This window comes from Peromyscus leucopus, chromosome 8a (assembly GCF_004664715.2).
Source record: "Peromyscus leucopus breed LL Stock chromosome 8a, UCI_PerLeu_2.1, whole genome shotgun sequence".
NCBI classification, from domain to species: Eukaryota; Metazoa; Chordata; class Mammalia; order Rodentia; family Cricetidae; genus Peromyscus; species Peromyscus leucopus.
Window position 1 is genome coordinate 7,468,576 of NC_051085.1, and position 18,100 is coordinate 7,486,675.

The 18,100-nt window shown below is 48.6% G+C and overlaps 1 protein-coding gene across 1 annotated transcript in view; it reads left to right on the top strand.

Moving 5' to 3' along the window:
• LOC114707511 overlaps positions 1 to 18,100 on the top strand; it is a 178,242-nt gene that overhangs the window by 16,599 nt on the left and 143,543 nt on the right. Inside the window, 7 exon segments of the mRNA XM_037200291.1 lie at positions 726 to 889; positions 4,368 to 4,440; positions 4,665 to 4,775; positions 10,566 to 10,679; positions 12,045 to 12,239; positions 13,416 to 13,557; positions 14,884 to 15,035. Of these exon segments, the coding sequence (XP_037056186.1) occupies positions 750 to 889; positions 4,368 to 4,440; positions 4,665 to 4,775; positions 10,566 to 10,679; positions 12,045 to 12,239; positions 13,416 to 13,557; positions 14,884 to 15,035 (927 nt within the window). The 5' untranslated portion in view covers positions 726 to 749.

Sequence of the window (18,100 nt, forward strand, 5' to 3'; positions counted from 1 at the left end):
GTGTAATTTTCTTCCAAGCCCAGATGTACAAGGGTCACGATCAAGCTGAGATTCTTCATTCCTGGGACATTTTCCAGACCCAGAAGCTCACGCCTTCAAAAATGCTTGTGGAGAAATACCCCAGGCTGGAGGAGAGAGGCCGCGGACACCCTGTGTCTGGGCTGGCGCGGGGTTAAAAGTCATTCACAATGTTTAGTGTGCAATCCCCACACATCTTTGTGGAGACCACACAAGTGGGGCAGGGAGCACATGTCTCATTAATCAACTCTGAAGTCTTGAAGATTAGCCTAGCTGAGCAACGATGCAGGCCAGCGGTGACTCTAACCTACTTTTCCCTACTGTCCACCAAGCAGCGATTGCATCAGAGTTCACATCTTATCCGGCCAATCTTTCCACTGCAAAAGTGGGGGTGAGGGCTGTTGAGACGGGCCAGGGGTCACGATGCTTGCTGCCCAGCCTGGCCACCTGAGTCCTATCCCTGGGACCCGTGTAGAAGGTGCAAGGAAAGAAAAAATCACTCCATAGAGTCATCTCTGATTTTTACACATTTGTTGTGGACACAACACCCATCCCCACACATCATCTGCCCACACATATGTACAATTTAAACACTCGCACCTTCCGACCACGCTGGCCTGACTATGTGGAGCAGGTTAAAGCCCCACGAAGACCGGATCAGGCTTGCTCAGAGAGTGCCGCCTAAGCTTCATGCTCTTCTTTTCCAGGGATTCAGAGCAGCACAAGAAACCATGGATGGTGTGTATAAGCTCTCCTCCACAGAAAGGATACAGCTGTTAGAGAAGGACCTGGCCGAAAAGCTAAGCGAACTGAAGGCTGATCTGGAAGAGCAGGAGTTCTTGCTTCCGGGAACAGCTAACTGGACCTTCAGGTGAGGCTTCTGGGACTTTACCTCCCACTCCCATCCTACATGCTCAGTCTGCCCCGCTCCTTTTTCTTCAAGAACAGTTGGCATCATGTCGAAACTCAGATACATGGCACGCGACGGCCATTTCCAATGCCTTTGTGTCCCCCTTGCAAGTACTAAGGGGCCCCAGCCTTGCTTAGCTGCCGAGATGGGATGAGATCTGGGTGCTTAGCATGGGACAACCATGGAGGATGGGCCCCTTTCCAACCTGTTCTAGGAACAGTCAAGGCAGATTGAAGCAAATCACATCTAATGAAGTGGGAAAATATTTGCTATTTTCCTAAGTCCCAGAAGCTACCATACAAATGAAAAGTTTTGTTTTACCTAATAACATTGAATATGACCTTAATTTTGATAAGACTCTTAAAAGCCGATATAAAGTTGCAGATTTGGTGGTGCGTCCTGGGAAACGATGTTCTGGCGGGAGCCCTTTTGTGGGCGGTGCCTGATGATGATGGCCACTAGGTTGCTTTAGAGGAGCAGAGGGTCACTGAGTCTTTCAGCCCAGGACCTTCATGACCATTTCTATTAGCATGAGAAGCCCGTAGGTTTGAGGGTTATGGGGAGGAGATGGGGGAAGAAACAGTAATTGTGTGAGTTTCTACTTCACTCCAAAGCTAGTTCTTAAGAACAGGTACTCCAAGCTGGGCGGTGGTGGCACATGCTTTTAATCCCAGCACTCAGGAGGCAGAGGCAGGCGGGTCTCTCCAGCCTGGTCTACAGAGCGAGTTCCAGGACAGCCAGGGATACACAGAGAACCCCTGTCTCAGAAAGAAAGAACATGTTCTCCACATGTTACCCTTGGTGTCAGACAGATCAAGGATGGAGCGGCCGGGCGAGCAATCACAGGACCAGGCAGGTCCCTGTTGCTCTTCGACTTTTATTTGCAAATGAGGCCAAAGCACCTCTCCTACCTCATAAAATTATGAGGATCACATGACAACCGTACGCTATTTTGAAGACTATGAAATTCCAGAGATACCTTTTTGAGACAGGCCTCTCAGCTGCTGCCATATATGCCCAGCTGGCTGCCCTGCTGGCTTCTGGGAATTCTCCTGTCTCCATCTCCCATCTCACCGCAAAGAGCACTGGGGATGCAGACATGCACCACTGAGTCTGTTGAGGGATCAGCTCAGGTCCTCACATGTGCATGGCAGATGCTTTGTCTACATTACCTGCTCCCCAGTCTCCCCCCACTCCTCTTCCTCCTTCTTTCTTTTCTTTAAGTTTTCTTTTTAAATTTTTGCATTCTTAGGCCAGGCAGCGGTGGCACATGGCACACCTTTAATCCCAGCACTTGGGAGGCAGAGGCAGGTGGATCTCTGAGTTCAAGGTCAGCTTGGTCTACAGAGTAATAACACACAAAACTACACAGAGAAACCCTGTCTCAAAAAAAAAAAAAAAAAAAACCACAAAAAACCCAAAACCATTTTTTTTTTTGCATTCTTTTCCTCATTTAATACCCAAGCCCTGGACCTTGCAATAGTTCATGATGTCCTCTGAATAAGTGAGCATATACATTCTCAATATTTGCTGAATTAACAATGAACATCTCATTGTGGGTTGGTCACTTACGCTCAGTGGCCTCCATAACCAGTCTTTCTTTGACCACCAGCTCCCAAATGACAACACAGAGACTTCTTATTAATTATGAAAGTTTGGCCTTAGCTTAGGTTGTTCTCAACTAGCTCTTAAGACTTAAATAAACCTGCTTGTGTTCATCTACACTCTGTCACGAGGCTCGTTCTCTCTCCTCAGTACTGTACATCCCACTTCCTCTGCATCTGGCTGGCAAATCTCTAGCAAATCTGATTCTTTCCCAGAGTTCCTATCTCTCCCTGGAAGTCCCGCCTAGTCTCTCCTGCCTAGCTATTGGCCGTTCAGCTCTTTATTAAACCAATCAGAAGGTACCTTAGGCTGGTGAGGAAGGACAGAGACATCTTCACACAGTGTGCAAAGGACTATCCCAACAGGCCTCTTTTAGGTCACTCACAGGGCTTTGAGGTTACTGAGAAGAAGGACATGACTTAAGAGGGCTGGGCAGCCAACCCATGACCGCCCAGGCTCCCGGGATGCTAAGGATGGGAGACAAGAAGCAAGGGAGGCCTTCGGTACCTGCCTGTCAACACTGAGTCTCTCTCAGTGGTCACTGCGTCTCCAGCTCCAAGAAACTTCAGAACACACAGACGATGTACTTGTGACTGATGGCTGCTTTCACTCCCTAGGTCTTTCCAGAGTCTGTCTGTCTGTCTTCTTCTCTCTCTCTCTCTCTCTCTCTTTCCATCATCCCACTTTCATCAAAGTCAAAATACAGGGTAAGAGGTAAGAGATGGATTATCTCCAGCTTCAAAAACCTGACACCAAGTGTCCAGTCGTTTGGCATCCGTGCCCAAGGTCTCTTGTCATTTGGGCACCTTGTCTGTCAGTGATCACGCTAATCTTTTATTTTCTGTGTCATTTCAATTTTATTATTTGTGCTGTCAAAGTGAGAACATGTATTTCCTTCCCTTCTGTTCCCTTCCCTTAGTAATGGAGATCGAACCCAGGGCCTTGCCCATGCAAGACAGGTGCTCTAGCCACTGAGCTACACCCCCAGTCGCCTAATATCTAACAGGACTACGTCGTCCACAAGGAACACACCAACAATGTATTTTACAATAGTATCTGAAGACTCTTGGGGCCAAGTGAACAATATCAACCTGAGTTTATCGCCTCCACCCACCCCTCCGGCTCCCTCACACGTGTCTTGAAGTCTGCGCCGTGGCTCCTTTGCCAGGGGCTGCAAAATCTCATCTTGCGAGTGTGGATCTGTTTTGGGATGCTGTTCTCCTGCTCCTACCTGTCTTGCTCGCCCCAGCCCAGCCCTTCCTCCCCTCCTTCTGTCGCTGACAACCCCGGCTGCAGCTCCTCCTCCATGGCTGCTACACGTTTCCTAGGAACCAGCCATGGTCCTGAGGCAGAAAACTTGGTTAAAAAAAAAATTCTGAAATATTTCCCATTTGATATTTATGGGTTGCTTCTACCCTCTGGTAACTCAGTGGGAACATAAAAAACATTTTGTTTCAGTGATAAGGTACCCGTTTTCTGTGTCAGCTAAGGAGAAACAGCCACATTTGATAGGCACACTGACTGCCAGACAGACACGGGATTCCTTGGGGAAACCACCACTGCCCACGCGTCCCTCCAGGCACTCTGGGGTAGGAACTGAGATAAGCCAAAGGCAGGGGAAAGACTGAGGAGAAAGGAGGTTACCAGGGGAAGGGTTAGCAGAGATCACGATATCAGAAAAGGTTCTGACCACGGTAGAAGAACGTGGCCTTCAGACAGCCCCAATGGCCCAGCGTGATTACTGGAAAGAGTTGCAGGGCCACCAGGCCGGCCATCGTCTCGTTTATCGCAGTTTTCCGTAACCTCGGCTTCTGTTGTCCAAACCTTTCCGCAGCTCCGTTCAGATACCAAAGGATGTCTCTTACTTTAGACGCGAACGGGAAGTGGCCCTGAAGAGAACCCTCCGGGTGAGTAGGGTCGTTGTGTGGCTTCAGGACAACACGTTCGATCTCACCAGTTAGGGAACTGTTGGCAAGAAAAGTGTTTTTTGCAAACAGCTGATGTTATTGGACAAAACAGTCTCCACATCCTGCTCACTGATAGAAAAGTGCAAATCACTGTATCCTGGGGGAGATCTGATTTTGTCACATTTGATAGACTGAGGATGTTTGAAACTCATTTTTGGGTTTAGGTGGCGGAGTCCAAGCCCCTTGTTATTCAGGCAGATGTCCTGCAGAGGGAGCTAGAGAGCTGCCTAAGGAGAGAGTACACGCCGGAAAATCTTCCTCTGCTTCTGCTGCAGGTAAGGGTCATCTGCAATCTGTAAACACTCGCAAAGCGCTCTGGAAGTGTGTGAGCAAGCTGGCTGGCTGTTCAGATTCTGTGAGCAGGGGTTCTGGACGTGGACCGTCTGCAGACTTGGTGTAGAGACTTCCTTTGTGGGAGACCATTGCGTCTGCACAGCCAAGTTCAGCTTAAAGTTGTTGGGCTGAGCCATTGACAAGGGTCTGACTACTGCCTGGGCAGGTCACCACGCAAGGACAAAGACAACCTCCACCTCCTAGAGGCCTGGGAGACAGTTCTGAAAACCCCTCTTAAGAAAATAACTCAAACTAGGAAAATAGTTTTCCATCAAGATTGCTGCAACATTATAATCAAAGTGAGAAAGTGAGAGGAGGGGGAGAGGAGAGGGGGAGGGAGAGGGAGAGATGGAGGGAGGGGAGAGGGAGGGGGGGGAGGGAGGGAGGGCCAGCGAGCCTTACTACCGACAAGAGAAAGGTAAAACAATGTAGATGGCCACTGAGTAAATTATTGCTCTAGCATGATGTTTCTTTTTGCATAAGGAATTATTACATCTTATAATATTAATTTAAAACTATGTATATGCACTTGATAATAACGATCAAATAAAATATAGGAGAATCACTAAGTTTAGATGGCAGGATAATGAAACTTTTTATATAGCTCCTCAGAATAGCATAATCATGTACTATTTCAAAAATTTAAAATGTTTTGTTCTTTACTTGTATTCCATCACTTAATGTAGCGCCGGGTTCTAAGTTGTTTCCCCTCGTGCATAAATGGAGTTCTTTAGTAAGAAGTTAGCCTTAATCACAGAAGATAATGAGATTCCATTCACCAGTTAAAATGTTGTTCATTCAGAATTTTCACTCCCTAGAATTGTCTTCCTTTCTTCCTCCCCTCTCCCCTCTCCCTCTGTGCCTCCTTTCTCCCTCCCTGCCTGCTCCCCTTCCTCTCCTCTTCCCTCTCCCTCCTCCCCTCCCTCTCAGCTTCCTCCCCTGCCTCCATGCCTTCCACCTTCCTTCCTTTTTCCTGGTACTCACTCTGTGTGTCTTGTACATGTATATCCTGGTGTTCACTCCTGTATGTCCTGAATATGTATATCCTGGTGTTCACTCTTGTGTATCGGTGATTTTCCTGGAGAGAGAGGAAGGACAGGGTAATAGATATGTGTTCCCTAGAGGTCACATGACAGTGTCTGGAGGTGGTTTTGGTATTAAAATCTGGGGACAGTAAGCACATACAGTTGGTGGCATCTTGTGTTTAGTTGCCAGAGGCTAAGGATGATGTTGAACACGCTAATGCACAGAACAGCCTCCTGCAACTAAGAATTATGCAATCTCAATTGTCAACAGTGATAACGTCCAAAAAAGTTCAAGAACAGTCTGAATTTCCATACTATATTCTTTACTGTCTGTCTGTGACGTTTTCTTTAATATCACGTGTAGTTTACATCTGCCAGGGACAGACTCTCACAGTGTTGCTATTTTATAAAAATTATTTTCCCTTCATTTTATAAGGCTATTTTTGCTTGGTATAGAATTTTGGACTGACAATTTTTATCTTTTGTTATTTTAAAGCTGCTCTCTGGTAACTTGAATGGATTCTGTTTCTGAATACAATGTATTTCCTGTTCTCTGGCTCTTTTAAGTGTTTAATGTTTTTAGCTGTTATTTAATGATATATATATATGTATATATAGTATGTATAGTGGTGTATATATCCATACATACATACACACATATATGAACACACATATATATTGAGGTATATATAGTATGTATAGCATACACACACATACAAGTTTTTTATATGTTTATTTATTTATTTATTTATTTATTATGAATACAGAAGAGGGAGCCAGATCTCATTACAGATGGTTGTAAGCCACCATGTGGTTGCTGGGAACTGAACTCAGGACCTCTGGAAGAGAAGTCAGTGCTCTTAACCTCTGAGCCATCTCTCCAGCCCCACATACAAGTTTTCTTGGTTTTTCTCTTACTTGGAGTTCTACTTAACTTGTTGAATTGTGTGTTTATTTTTTTTTTCCAAATGAGGAAAGATTTCTCTTGGCTTACCATCAGAAGCTTGTTCCAGCCTCTGTTCCAAGGTCATTTGTACAAAATCACAACACTCACCTCAAAGGGAATAAGAAGTGATTGATTCTGGAGCCAGATGTGCCTGATCTTGGCCCAGGAGCACAGATTCAGGTTGTCTCAGATTCCATGTTCCATCATGGTGAAGGCGTCAGAAGTTTCTATAGTAATATAACAGAGAAAAGTCACAGATCCAGGCACTTCTCAATACGCTGGTGGAGCCTCAGGTAGACAGACTACAGTAAATCGGGAGAGTTTCAGCTACAGGTCCCAGATGCTACGTGGGAGCATTCCGAGCCTTGTGATTGACGGAAGCTAATGCTCTGTTTGCACATTCCAAAGGATTTACCTAGCAGACACAAAGAAGCCATATTAGACACAGAGGTGGGCAAGGAATGGCTACTAAAGAAGCAAGAGATAGTTCGAGATAAGTTGTAATTAGGCTTTGGACCTGAAACTTTCCAGTTCTCCACAGGCGTGACGTTCTAGTCAGTTAGAAACCAGGTGGGGGTGGGGTGGGGGCTGGAGAGATTAATCAGCTGCTGAGATCACCGGCTGCTCTTCCAGAGGACCCGGGTTCAATCCAGCACCCACATGGCGGCTCACCACTGTCTGCAACTCCAGCTCCAGGAGATCGGACACACTCACACAGACACACGTGCAGGCAAAACACCAATGTGCATAAAATAAAGAGAAAGAAAAAAAGAAAAAAGCAAAGAAAACTATATGGAAGGTTCAGTGTAAAGTAGCGTTTTCTTTTTCATTTACAAGCAACTTCCGTTCACACGTGGCTGCATTGTTCCTGAGCCTGTGGCATGGAAGCTGGGAGGTGCGGCAGCAGAAAGCTCTTCACCTCCTGGTTGCCAGGAAGCAGAGCTCACTTTTTATAACGAAGACCCTCCCCTCCAAGCCGCTAATTTGTGAATCCATAAATGGACTAATCCATTGATGGGGTCTGAGCCCCCCGACCTATTTACTTGCCTAAGGCCCCCCTCGGAATATTGCTGTTTTGGGGACCGAGCTTTCAACCCACAAGGGTTGGGGGGACCCTTAAGTTCCAAGTCATAGCAGTCATGCTAGTGATAGATGTAGCTGCTGGGTTAGGGTCCAGGCCTTGGAGCATGGACATCAGTGTTCCTTGTTTCTATTCGGAGCAGACAGCGGCCACTGCAGTGGAGCCAGAACTCCCCAGGCGACGCTGTGGCAGTCACATCGGTCACCTGCGTGACCATTTAGCTCATGAATCATCTTTTCACTCCATTTTAAGTTGTTCAAGTCACAGTAAAATATGCTCAAAATTGTGGGTTACGGGTCCTTGGAGGCCGATCCAGATGACCGAGTTAGCATTTCTGTAGTCTGATTTCTGACTTATATGGAAGACCTTTTTAGTAAGTTCTTTCAATGGCATGAAGACTTGAAACATTTTAGGGGCTGGAGAAACGGCTCAGTGGTTAATGCATTTACCACTTTTGCAGGGGGACCTGGGTTTCAGAACCCACGTGACAGCTCAGAACCAATCAGAACACCAGTTCCTGGGGATCTGACGCCCCTTCTGGCCTCCAGAGGGCATTGCATGCACATGGTGCACAGACGTAATTCAGGCAAACATTCATATACATAAAACATTTTAAACAAAAATCTGTTAAGACTTTAAAAACTTTCGGGCCAGAGGGATCACTCAGCTTTTAAAGGCTCAGGCTCAAAATCAAAACATCAAATAAAGCTTCAAACATTTTAAAGTATGACTCAAATGAGCAATTAGTTCTGAAACCACCTGCTTCTCTCAGTACTCTGGCACTCTGAGTCTCCTTCGAGGGGTTGTAGAAGATTCTGGAAAGGTGATTGTTTTGCTGAACTAATGATCTCAGTAGAGAGAAACCTCTAACTTCTCCCAGCTCTCAGTGTTTGCCTTGGTCCAGGCAAAGGCTTCTCATTTCCATGGTGACGGCAGAAACCCGTCCCGGGGACCAAACTCAGGTCCTTCAGCTTCACAGCGCATGTCTTCACCACTGAGCCATGCCTGCAGCCTTGTACTGTTTCAGCTGTTCAGAGGGCAGTGAAAGATCCTTCTTAGTGAAACCCTGGGAGGAAATGTAAATCACTTCTTAGAGTGGGAGCTTGAGAGTGACCTTCTCTTTCCTTGCTTCAAAATGTCTTTCCTAGAGTCAGCCAAGCGCAAGTGAGAGAGCATGCAGGCAACCACTGATAGACGGGAAGGGAGGTCTTCACACAGGCACCCACTGATAGACGGGGGTCTTCACACAGGTGCCCAATGATAGACGGGAAGGGAGGTCTTCACACAGGTGCCCACTGATAGATGGAGGTAAGGGGCAGTGGGAGGCATTGGTTAGTGTTTTCACACACAGGCGCCCACTGATAGACAGGGGTCTTCAGTGTGGCTTCTGCAGTGGAAGCCTCACATCTGCTACATGTGCACTGGACCGTAACATCTGGGCAGCCGCTCTCCTCTGGTTGGGACAGCTTTCTCAGAACTTGACTCGAGGCCTCCCGAGAGCCTTTGGTGGGTGGGTGGTCTGCAGCAGGGTTTATCTGTGAAGCACCTCTCCTGCCCAATGTCACTGATCCCCAGGCTTCCGAGGACGTGAGACGGTTTCTCCTTTCCATTGAGTGATGTCTTGGTCATATTTGATCTGTTTCCCCCCTAATTTTGTTATCTCTGTCAGCTCTTGTGTTCTCATCACTAATATTTCTTCTGTTCATAGGTCATTTTTAATTGTTCCTTTGCATGTCTGATAATTTATAAATGAATACTAAAAAAATAAGCAAATTTTCACTATTGGGTACCATATAAATATATTTTGTTTTTCGAGATAGGGATTCTCTGTATAACTGCCCTGGTTGTCCTGGAACTTGCTCTGTAGACCAGGCTGGCCTCGAACTCACAGAGATCCACCTGCCTCTACCTCCCAAGTGCTGGGATTAAAGGTGTGCGCCACCACCACCGGGCTCCATATATTCTTATATTCCTTGTAAAGTGTTGGACTTTGTTCTGGCAAACTTTTAAGTTACAGGTCAACTTACCCCTTTGGAGGCTTGCTTTAAGTGTCTTTTGCTCTAGGCATAGTCTGTCCCTATTACCAAAGCCCTAGTGTGAATCCCGGAGGTCTCAGGCATCCAGGAAGAGCCTTCACACTGGTGGTTGAACTTGACCATCTTACAGCCCTGTAAGAACTCTAGAGATGCCGGGTGGAGGTCCCAGTCAGTTACTGTTTGCGCAGTCTCCTGGAGTTTAACCTGCTGCGTGCCTGGCTATTCACTCAACAGCGGCCCGTGGGGATCCGTCCAGATTTCTCGAACTTTCTCTGCATGGCTTCCTCCTCTTGGTGCTGCAGCCTACAATCTCCCTGGCTCTGCTCCTCACATTTCAGTTTCACTGTCCTTGACTCATAGAGGTCCCTTCCGTGCTCAGGGTTCCCCTCTGCTTCCCGGGCCTCAGAAGCAGGAACGAGGCTCTCTCCTCCTGGGAACCACGGCGATGCGGTTCTCTTCTCCACGGTACTACGAAGTTCAGGGTTGGAAGACGGTTGCCTCATGTATTCTGTCAAATTTGCTACTTGTGAGGAGAGATTTTCAAAGCAGAGATTGGTTTACCTATTGTTAGTGTTCTTGAACTCAATTGAGGCTTCGTCCTATAAGTATATCCTGGTACGCTCTTATTTTTGTTCTTGGGAAAGTATTACACAGAGAGAATCACGCACCTGGCCCAGAGTAAACATTTGCTCATGCTGAGGTGGAAACGGCTCTGCCAGACCAGCGAGACCATGGAAGAGCTCCTCCCTCTTTACAAGGTAGGAAGCCGGGAGCAGGGAGCTCTCTACGTGTGTGTGTGTGTGTGTGTGTGTGTGCGGTGTGTCGTGTGTGTGTGCGTGTGTGTGTGTGTGTGTGTGTGTGTGTGTTTGAGACAGGGTTTCTCTGTGTAGCTTTGTGCCTTTCCTGGAACTCACTTTGGAGACCAGGTTGGCCTCGAACTCACAGAGATCCGCCTGGCTCTGCTTCCCGAGTGCTCAGATTAAAGGTGTGCACCACCACCGTCCGGCCATCTACATGTGTTTTTTAAAGACTTGATTTTTATTTTAAATTGTGTGTGTGTGTGTGTGTGTGTGTGTGTGTGTGTGTGTGTGTGTTGGGGGGGGCTGCATGAATGCAGTGCTCATAGAGACCAGAAGAGGGCATCAGATCCCTCCTAAAACTGGAGTTTCAGGTGGCTGTGAGCTGCCCGGTGAGGGTCCTGGGAACCCAACTGGAAGGACAGCAAGTGTGTTTAACAATGGAACCGTCTCCAGTTGCCTTATATATGCATTTTCTCAATGAAACAGCATGGGCAGTAAGCTTTCCGTTGTGTTAAAGGGCAGTGTGTGGCTGCGGCACCTGTCACCCCATTAACTGCTGGGGGTGTTTCAGATGTCCTTCTCCTCACAGCTCCATGATTGTCCCATGAAGCCACTTGCAGGGCTGAAGAGGACCGTCTTAGACCAGTGTTTGCTCAAAGATGTACAAGTGCCTCTGCGCCCCGGCTAGCACCTGCATGCACACAAGCTCCCAAGGTCCATCTGTGGGAGAACGTGGTAGTCAAGTTTCCACAACTATAGACAGACCAAATGAGGAACCACACATGTCAGCCTGCCTTCCTGAAGACAAGGAGGGAACTAATGGGTCTACCTTCTCACGTGTTCTGCCCTGAGAAGACATGTGTTCATACCTTAGGTAGCAGAAGACAAAGATTCTTCCTTTTGTTATTGTTGAGACAAGGGCTCACTATGTAGCCCAGGCTGTCTTGATGGAACTCACTGTGTGGTCCAGGTTGGATCACAAAGATCCATTAGCCTTTGGTTCTCAAGTGCTGGGGTTAAAAGTGTGTGCCACCATGCCCCAAAGATTCCTACTTTGAAACATGAGCTCTGACGTAATTTTTACATAGAGGATATGCATTTTCCTCGTAGACCCAGGGCAGGAAGCTCAGAGGTGGACTCCTGCTTCCAAACAGCCTCCTGCTCAGCAGGAGTTGGGAGAATCTGACCGTTGCCTCGATTATCCAAACCCAAGCTGTAGAAGAACTTGGGGATCCCAAAAGCCCCTTATTCAACCCCCAGACAGCGCTGCAGAGAGCGTGCCTTGCCAACAGCCCATGGTCTCTCTGTATCTCCTTCAAACAGAAGCAGGTCGGCTACATCATGCAAGAGTTCGACGACGCAGTTCAGAGGGCGGAGAGACTGTCGGCCGCTAGAGACAACTTCCTTACAGGAAAAAGCAACCCTCCCACCCTCGTGACACCAGAAGACCTGACGATTTACACCAGGTGGTTAGTGTGCCACCTGCACTCCCTTAGGACCATCCATCAGTACCTGCAGGTAGGACGGACGGACGGACGGACGGACGGACCACAGTGTGCTGCTCTGGGCCCTGGTGGGGGGGAGGGGGAACTCGGTGTCCCACACCATCTGGTTGGGGCTGGTCACTGCCCCATGCTCTGCCTACAAAGGACAAGAAACTGATGGGCTGCTGGACTCTGGGAAAACACCCTCACGGAGCGCTGCATCAGTTTGGCTCCTTCAGAAGTCCCTCTCACATCCTGGTTTATACCCACTCACTTCGGGCTCCATTGGTTTCTTAGGACTCACTCATGTTCTTCATGAATTGGACACACTCTCATACTTGGCCGTATTTAATGAGGAAATCACATGTCAGGATACTTGCCCTAGGCCCACACAGCAAAGACCTGTCCTTGGCTGAAAAATTAGCAGGGTCCTGGGCTGGGGGGAGGAAGGTAAGTTTCTATTACAATGTGATGAGGTAAGAAAGAACAGGGCTGGACATGGCCATGCTACCTCATCCCTGCCCCCTGGCTGCTGGGATGTCAGGCGAGTCTTGATTCTGAGGCCAACCTGAGCTCCATGGTGAGTTGGAGGTTAGCCTTGTCTACAGTGAACACTTGTCTCAGAAAATAATGACTAATAATAAATAGTAAGGTAGCTGTAGCATCTCAGTGGTAGAATATGGAGGATAGCCTGAGCAGGGCCAGGAGTTCAACCCCCAGCACAGCCAGGGACGGGGCCAGGGGAGAGCAATGGGGTGAGGAGTGTTACGTGGGAGAGGCCCAAAGTCAGGTTAGAGGATCACAGAAAAGTAACTTGATCTCATTTCCTGAAACCTGGTGGTCACCCAGCTACATCCCCTCTTCAAAGCCACCCAGCCACTGCGGGCAAAACTTCCTTCTCGCCACAGTCGTATGATAGTACACACACGTGCTCCCAAATCTGAATCTTCCCCTTAAATCCGACTCCTTTCTCTTCATACCCTGAGCATCCCACACAGCGCCTTTCCTACCCATGTGCATGGCCACCGTGGGACTGGCTGGAGCAGGGGTGTGTGTGTGTGTGTGTGTACGTCGGAGGCGCCCAGCTCCGCCCTCGGTCACTGTGCAGGTCTCTAGGGTCCACCCAGCCTCCCTTCTTTCTCTGTCACAGGGAAGGCTGCGGTGTCTGTGAACACTGGGCCGACCCGTGTGCTGTGGGCTGTCCCTGTAGGCTCTCCAGTGCCTGCCCATCTCCAGAGTGCTGCGGAGTCTGCCTCAGAACCGACTCTCTGAATCCAGTGAGGAACAAGAAAAAGCCTGTGTAGGTGACCTTAGCTCTGCACCTCCTGGTCCTACGGACGCCAGCATTTCAGGTAATGGCCCTTCTAGGGTGGGGTGGAGAAAGCAGGCCTGTGGTTTTGTGCAAGGCCTCTTTTGTCCCATGATGGCATGTCCCATGTCAAAAAGTTACATCTTCGTAATAAGTAGTAATTTAATATTAATAATTTCTGGTGGAAGGCAGTGGCCGTTGACATGTCTGTCTCCATCTTTAGAATCAGCACCCTCTGGGCCTCTTTCTGTCCTGGCCTCACGTAGTCCTGCAAGTTACTTCCTTGGGCCTCAGTTTACTCATTTCCATATTAACCCTTTCAGCTGAAATGAGCTCCAAGGCCCTGTTCGGGTTTAGCATTACACAATTGCCAGGTAATTTACATCAGAATCAGTTTCACAGTCTCTCCAATCTTACTTTATGTTACAGAGAACTGAGAAGTCTGATCAGGTCTCTGCTGTGAGGATACCTGAGTGACACCCCATTATACACAGAATATCCCAGGATCACCACCTGGACAGGCAGCCGACCCTAGAACCGGGGCAGGGGGATGACCAGAAAGGCTTCTTGATTTCTTCAAGACGTTTACTGTGAGTTAGCCAGGGAAAGCAAACGGAGGCTCTGATGAACTTGTCACTGGCATAATTCCCTCACCGCAGACCCAGACAGGGCCGCCCCACTGTCTGAGTTGGGGCTCCTAATGCTGTGACAAAACACCATGGCCGAAAAGCAACTTGGGAAGGAAAGGGTTTATTTGGCGTACACTTCCGGATCACACTTCATCATTGGAAGAAGTCAGGACAGGAACTCAAGCAGGGTTGGAACCCGGGGCCAGGAGCTGATGCAGAAGCCATGGAGGGGAGCTGCTTACTGGCTTGCTTTTCATAGCTTGTTCAGCCTGCTTTCTTATAGAACCCAGGACCACCAGCCCAGGGGTGGCACCACCCACTATATGCTGGGCCCTCCACCATTGATCACTAATTGAGAAAATGCCTTACAGCTGGATCTCATGAAGGCATTTTCTCAACCGAGGCTCCTAGCTCGTGTCAAGGGTCAAGTTGACACACAAAACCAGCCAGTACACCCACTGAGACAGTCCCCGAGAGGCCTAGTGGGCTTCTCTGTCTAGTGGGCTTCTCTTGAGGGCTGTGAGATTGTGAGGAGTCCTTGCATCTTCCCATAGAAATCTCAGTGGGGACTGGGCAGCGTGAAAGCCCAGCCAGGTAAGATGCCCTTGCCTTGGAGACAGCCGGGGGAGCGCAGGATGGCTGTCCACCAGCAGGGGGCGTGTTTTCAACTCTCTCCAAGGCCGCCTACCGTCTCTCCCGATGCACTCTCTGGTCTTGATCTGGATGTTTTTCATGGCCAGGGAGAAGAGGTGCTGCCTGGGTCCTGCCTCAGCATGTGACAGAGAAGGAGGAAGTGAAACCCCAGCTGAGGCACCTGCTCTCGCATTTCCACATCCCCTACGACTTAGAAAAGCTGAGTGACTCGGCCGAAGAGATGGAACTCTTTTCTTTGGTACATAATGCACTCTTACTATAAATATGGGGGTGGGAGGCAGAAAGAGTCAGCATTTACTACGAGGTTGCTCCTCTGTTTGAGACAGGATCTCATGTAGCACAGGCTGGCCTCAAGCTAGCTGTGTAGTGGAGGATGACCTTGAACTTCCCATCCTTCTGTCTCCACCTCCAGAGTATCTGGATCATAGGTGTCTGCTGCCACATCTGAGTCAAATTGTTTATTTATTTTTTTGCCAATGCTTGTTTCTAGAGAAATAAGATACAGAGTAATAAGCCATCTTCCCATTTGGAAGAGCTTCCTTTCCAGGAGAGTAACCAGACTTTGTGACGACGACGTGAACCAGAGGGATTGTACCTTTCCATTTCCCCCTGAAGGTTTTAAAGGAAAGGGTGAGATATGGCCTGAAGGAGCTATAAATGTACTCCAGGTTAGACAGATATGCCTGCAAGTGTTGTCAAGCATGCGTGGCCCTCTGAGTCTAAGGAGGGATGGAAGGACGTGTTCTTGACATACTAAATAAGGTTATACCCAATGGCACGCACCGCGTGTTCTGAGGGATGCAGTCACACACACACACACACACACACACACACACACACACACACACCTGCTTCCCACAGTAACCTGCTGCTGCACTTTCTTAAACAGAAAACCTCACGGTATCAAAAGCCGGGTTGAGACTCCTTTCCAAGGGGAAAGTAGGGCGGTGGATACAGAACTCCAGATTTATAACTTAAAACACAATGGCAGTGCTTTCCACAGTGAGACATCTTGCTAGCTTGAGCTGTACATTGTTTGCAAGATAAAAATGATCAACTGGCTGAGCCGAGCAGGCGGCAACCTAGCCTGGGTGACTGAACGACCTTGGGATGTGAGGGCTCCCCTTTCTCTTCTGACACCCGCGCCTGTGCTTCGGGAGGAGCTCACTCGGTGGAGAGCTGACCTTGAGGGCCCTGTGTGCTGGTCTTCATGCCAGCACCATTTCCTAGGGCTGCACTTTTTGTGTATGACACGTTCTTTAAGCTCACTGGAACTGGCACCGTCTCAGTCCTCTGGCTTCTTGGAAGATGGCGGCGGATAGCGTTTACTCCCCTTCTCCACCTGTTTCTCCTCCCTCCTCTGCCTCTCCCTCCCCCTCCCTTCCTCCCCTCCCTCCTCTTTGCTCTCCTCCTTTCTCCATACCTCCTCTGACAGTCTTCTATGTAGCCCAGTGTCCTAGCTAGGTTACTGTTGCTGTGACTGAACGCCATGGCCAAAGGCAGCTGGGAGAAGAAAGAGGTTTTTTTAGCTTAAGTTTCCACATTAGAGTCCACTGAGGGACTCCAAGAAAGGAACTCGCACAGGGCGGGCACCCGGAGGCAGGAGCTGATGCAGAGGCCATGGAGGAGTGCTGCTTACTGGCTTGCTCCTCATGGCTCGCTCAGTCTGCTTCTTATAGAACCCAGGACCACCTACCCAGGAATGGCACCATCCACAATGGGCTGGGCCCTCCCCCCATCAATCACTGTCAGTGAGGATGGGGTGACACCACTGAACTCGAGCACTCCACGGATAGAAGGAAGGTTTATTGGGGATGATGCTGTCAGTGCAGTCTCTAGGGATGGGAGTTGTAGCAAGCTGGGACAAAGTTTCAGTTTTGAAGGAGATAGGTAGCAACTCAGGGTGGGAGTGCAGGGTGGGGTGGGAGCCAGAGCAGCCTGGGAGCTGGCATGGGAACTTTGATCTGTTACAGGCTTGTTTGAGTTAATAAGCAGTTGCCTATAGGTGCTGATAAGGGACGAACAGAAATGTGCTTTATGTGGTTCCTGAAGAACGCTGAGTTTAAGCAGCAATCCTTCTGTTTACCTAGTCACAGTCCGGCCTGAGCTGACCCTGGACTGTCATTTAGGACACTGCCAGCCACTCTGCCATTTGGAGGCCCACCTCGTACCTGATAATCACTAATTAGGAAAATGCCCAACAGCTTGCTCCCAGCAGATCTTACGGAGGCTGTTTCTCCCTCCTCTCCGATGACTCTGGCTTATGTCAAGTTGACATAAAACTAGCCAGCACACCCAGGCTGGCTACAAAACACGCAGTCCTTTTGCCTCAGCCTCCCAAGTAAGTGCTGGGATCACAGGTACGTAGCACCATGCACAGAATTCCTGTCCCTTTTATGTAACCAATGTTAAAAGAATGTGAGACCCTGATCACCCCAACAAAGCAGGCTTGTTCCCAAAAAACAGCTTGTGTCCTTTCATGGCAATCATAGTTCCTAGTTCTGATTTTCTTTGAGCAATATTAGCTTTGTTCCCTGGATGATCAGTCACATTCCAGCGTGCATGCGTGTGTGTGTGTGTGTGTGTATGTGTGTGTGTTTGTGTGTGTGTGTGCACACTTAGATCTTATTTTTTCTGGTATTTTAACGCCAACTACAGCCTACAGCTCACCACTTGATTTTCCAAAATAAAACTACTGGTGTCCAGCTGTCTTGGTCCATTTCAACTAGTATAACAGGAGTCCACAAACTGAGTGGCTTCGGACAACAGTTTCTTCCGGTCCTGACGGCTAAGGCCGATTTGGCGCCTGGGAAAGGCTCACTTTCTGGTACATAGATGTTAACTTGGTGTGTGTGTGCCTTCCCTAGCAGAAGGGCTCAGGGCTCTCAAGGGCTAATCCTATTCATGCCTTCTCCCAGTCCCTTCACCTGGGGTGGGGTAGGATTTCAACACACTAATTTTGTGGAAACACAAATATTCAAATGCCAGCAACCCCATGCCTGTTTATGTCTTATCTGTGGCTACTTTCATACCACAGGGGCAAACTTGAATAGTTGTGGTCTGCAAAACCTGAAATATCAACTATCTGACCTGTTGAGGATGATCCCGAAGCCCAGCCCTGCCCGAGTGTCTCCGAAGCACCCTGCAGGCTGGCTGTGTCCAAGGCAGGGCTGTGCAATGTGTCTGCTTGTCACACATAGCTGCTGGGCACGTGGAGTGTAATTAGTGCAAGGGAGAAACTAAAGTTCCCATTTTAACTGACTTACAACAAAACGTTGATCACCAATCCCACGTGGCTAGAGG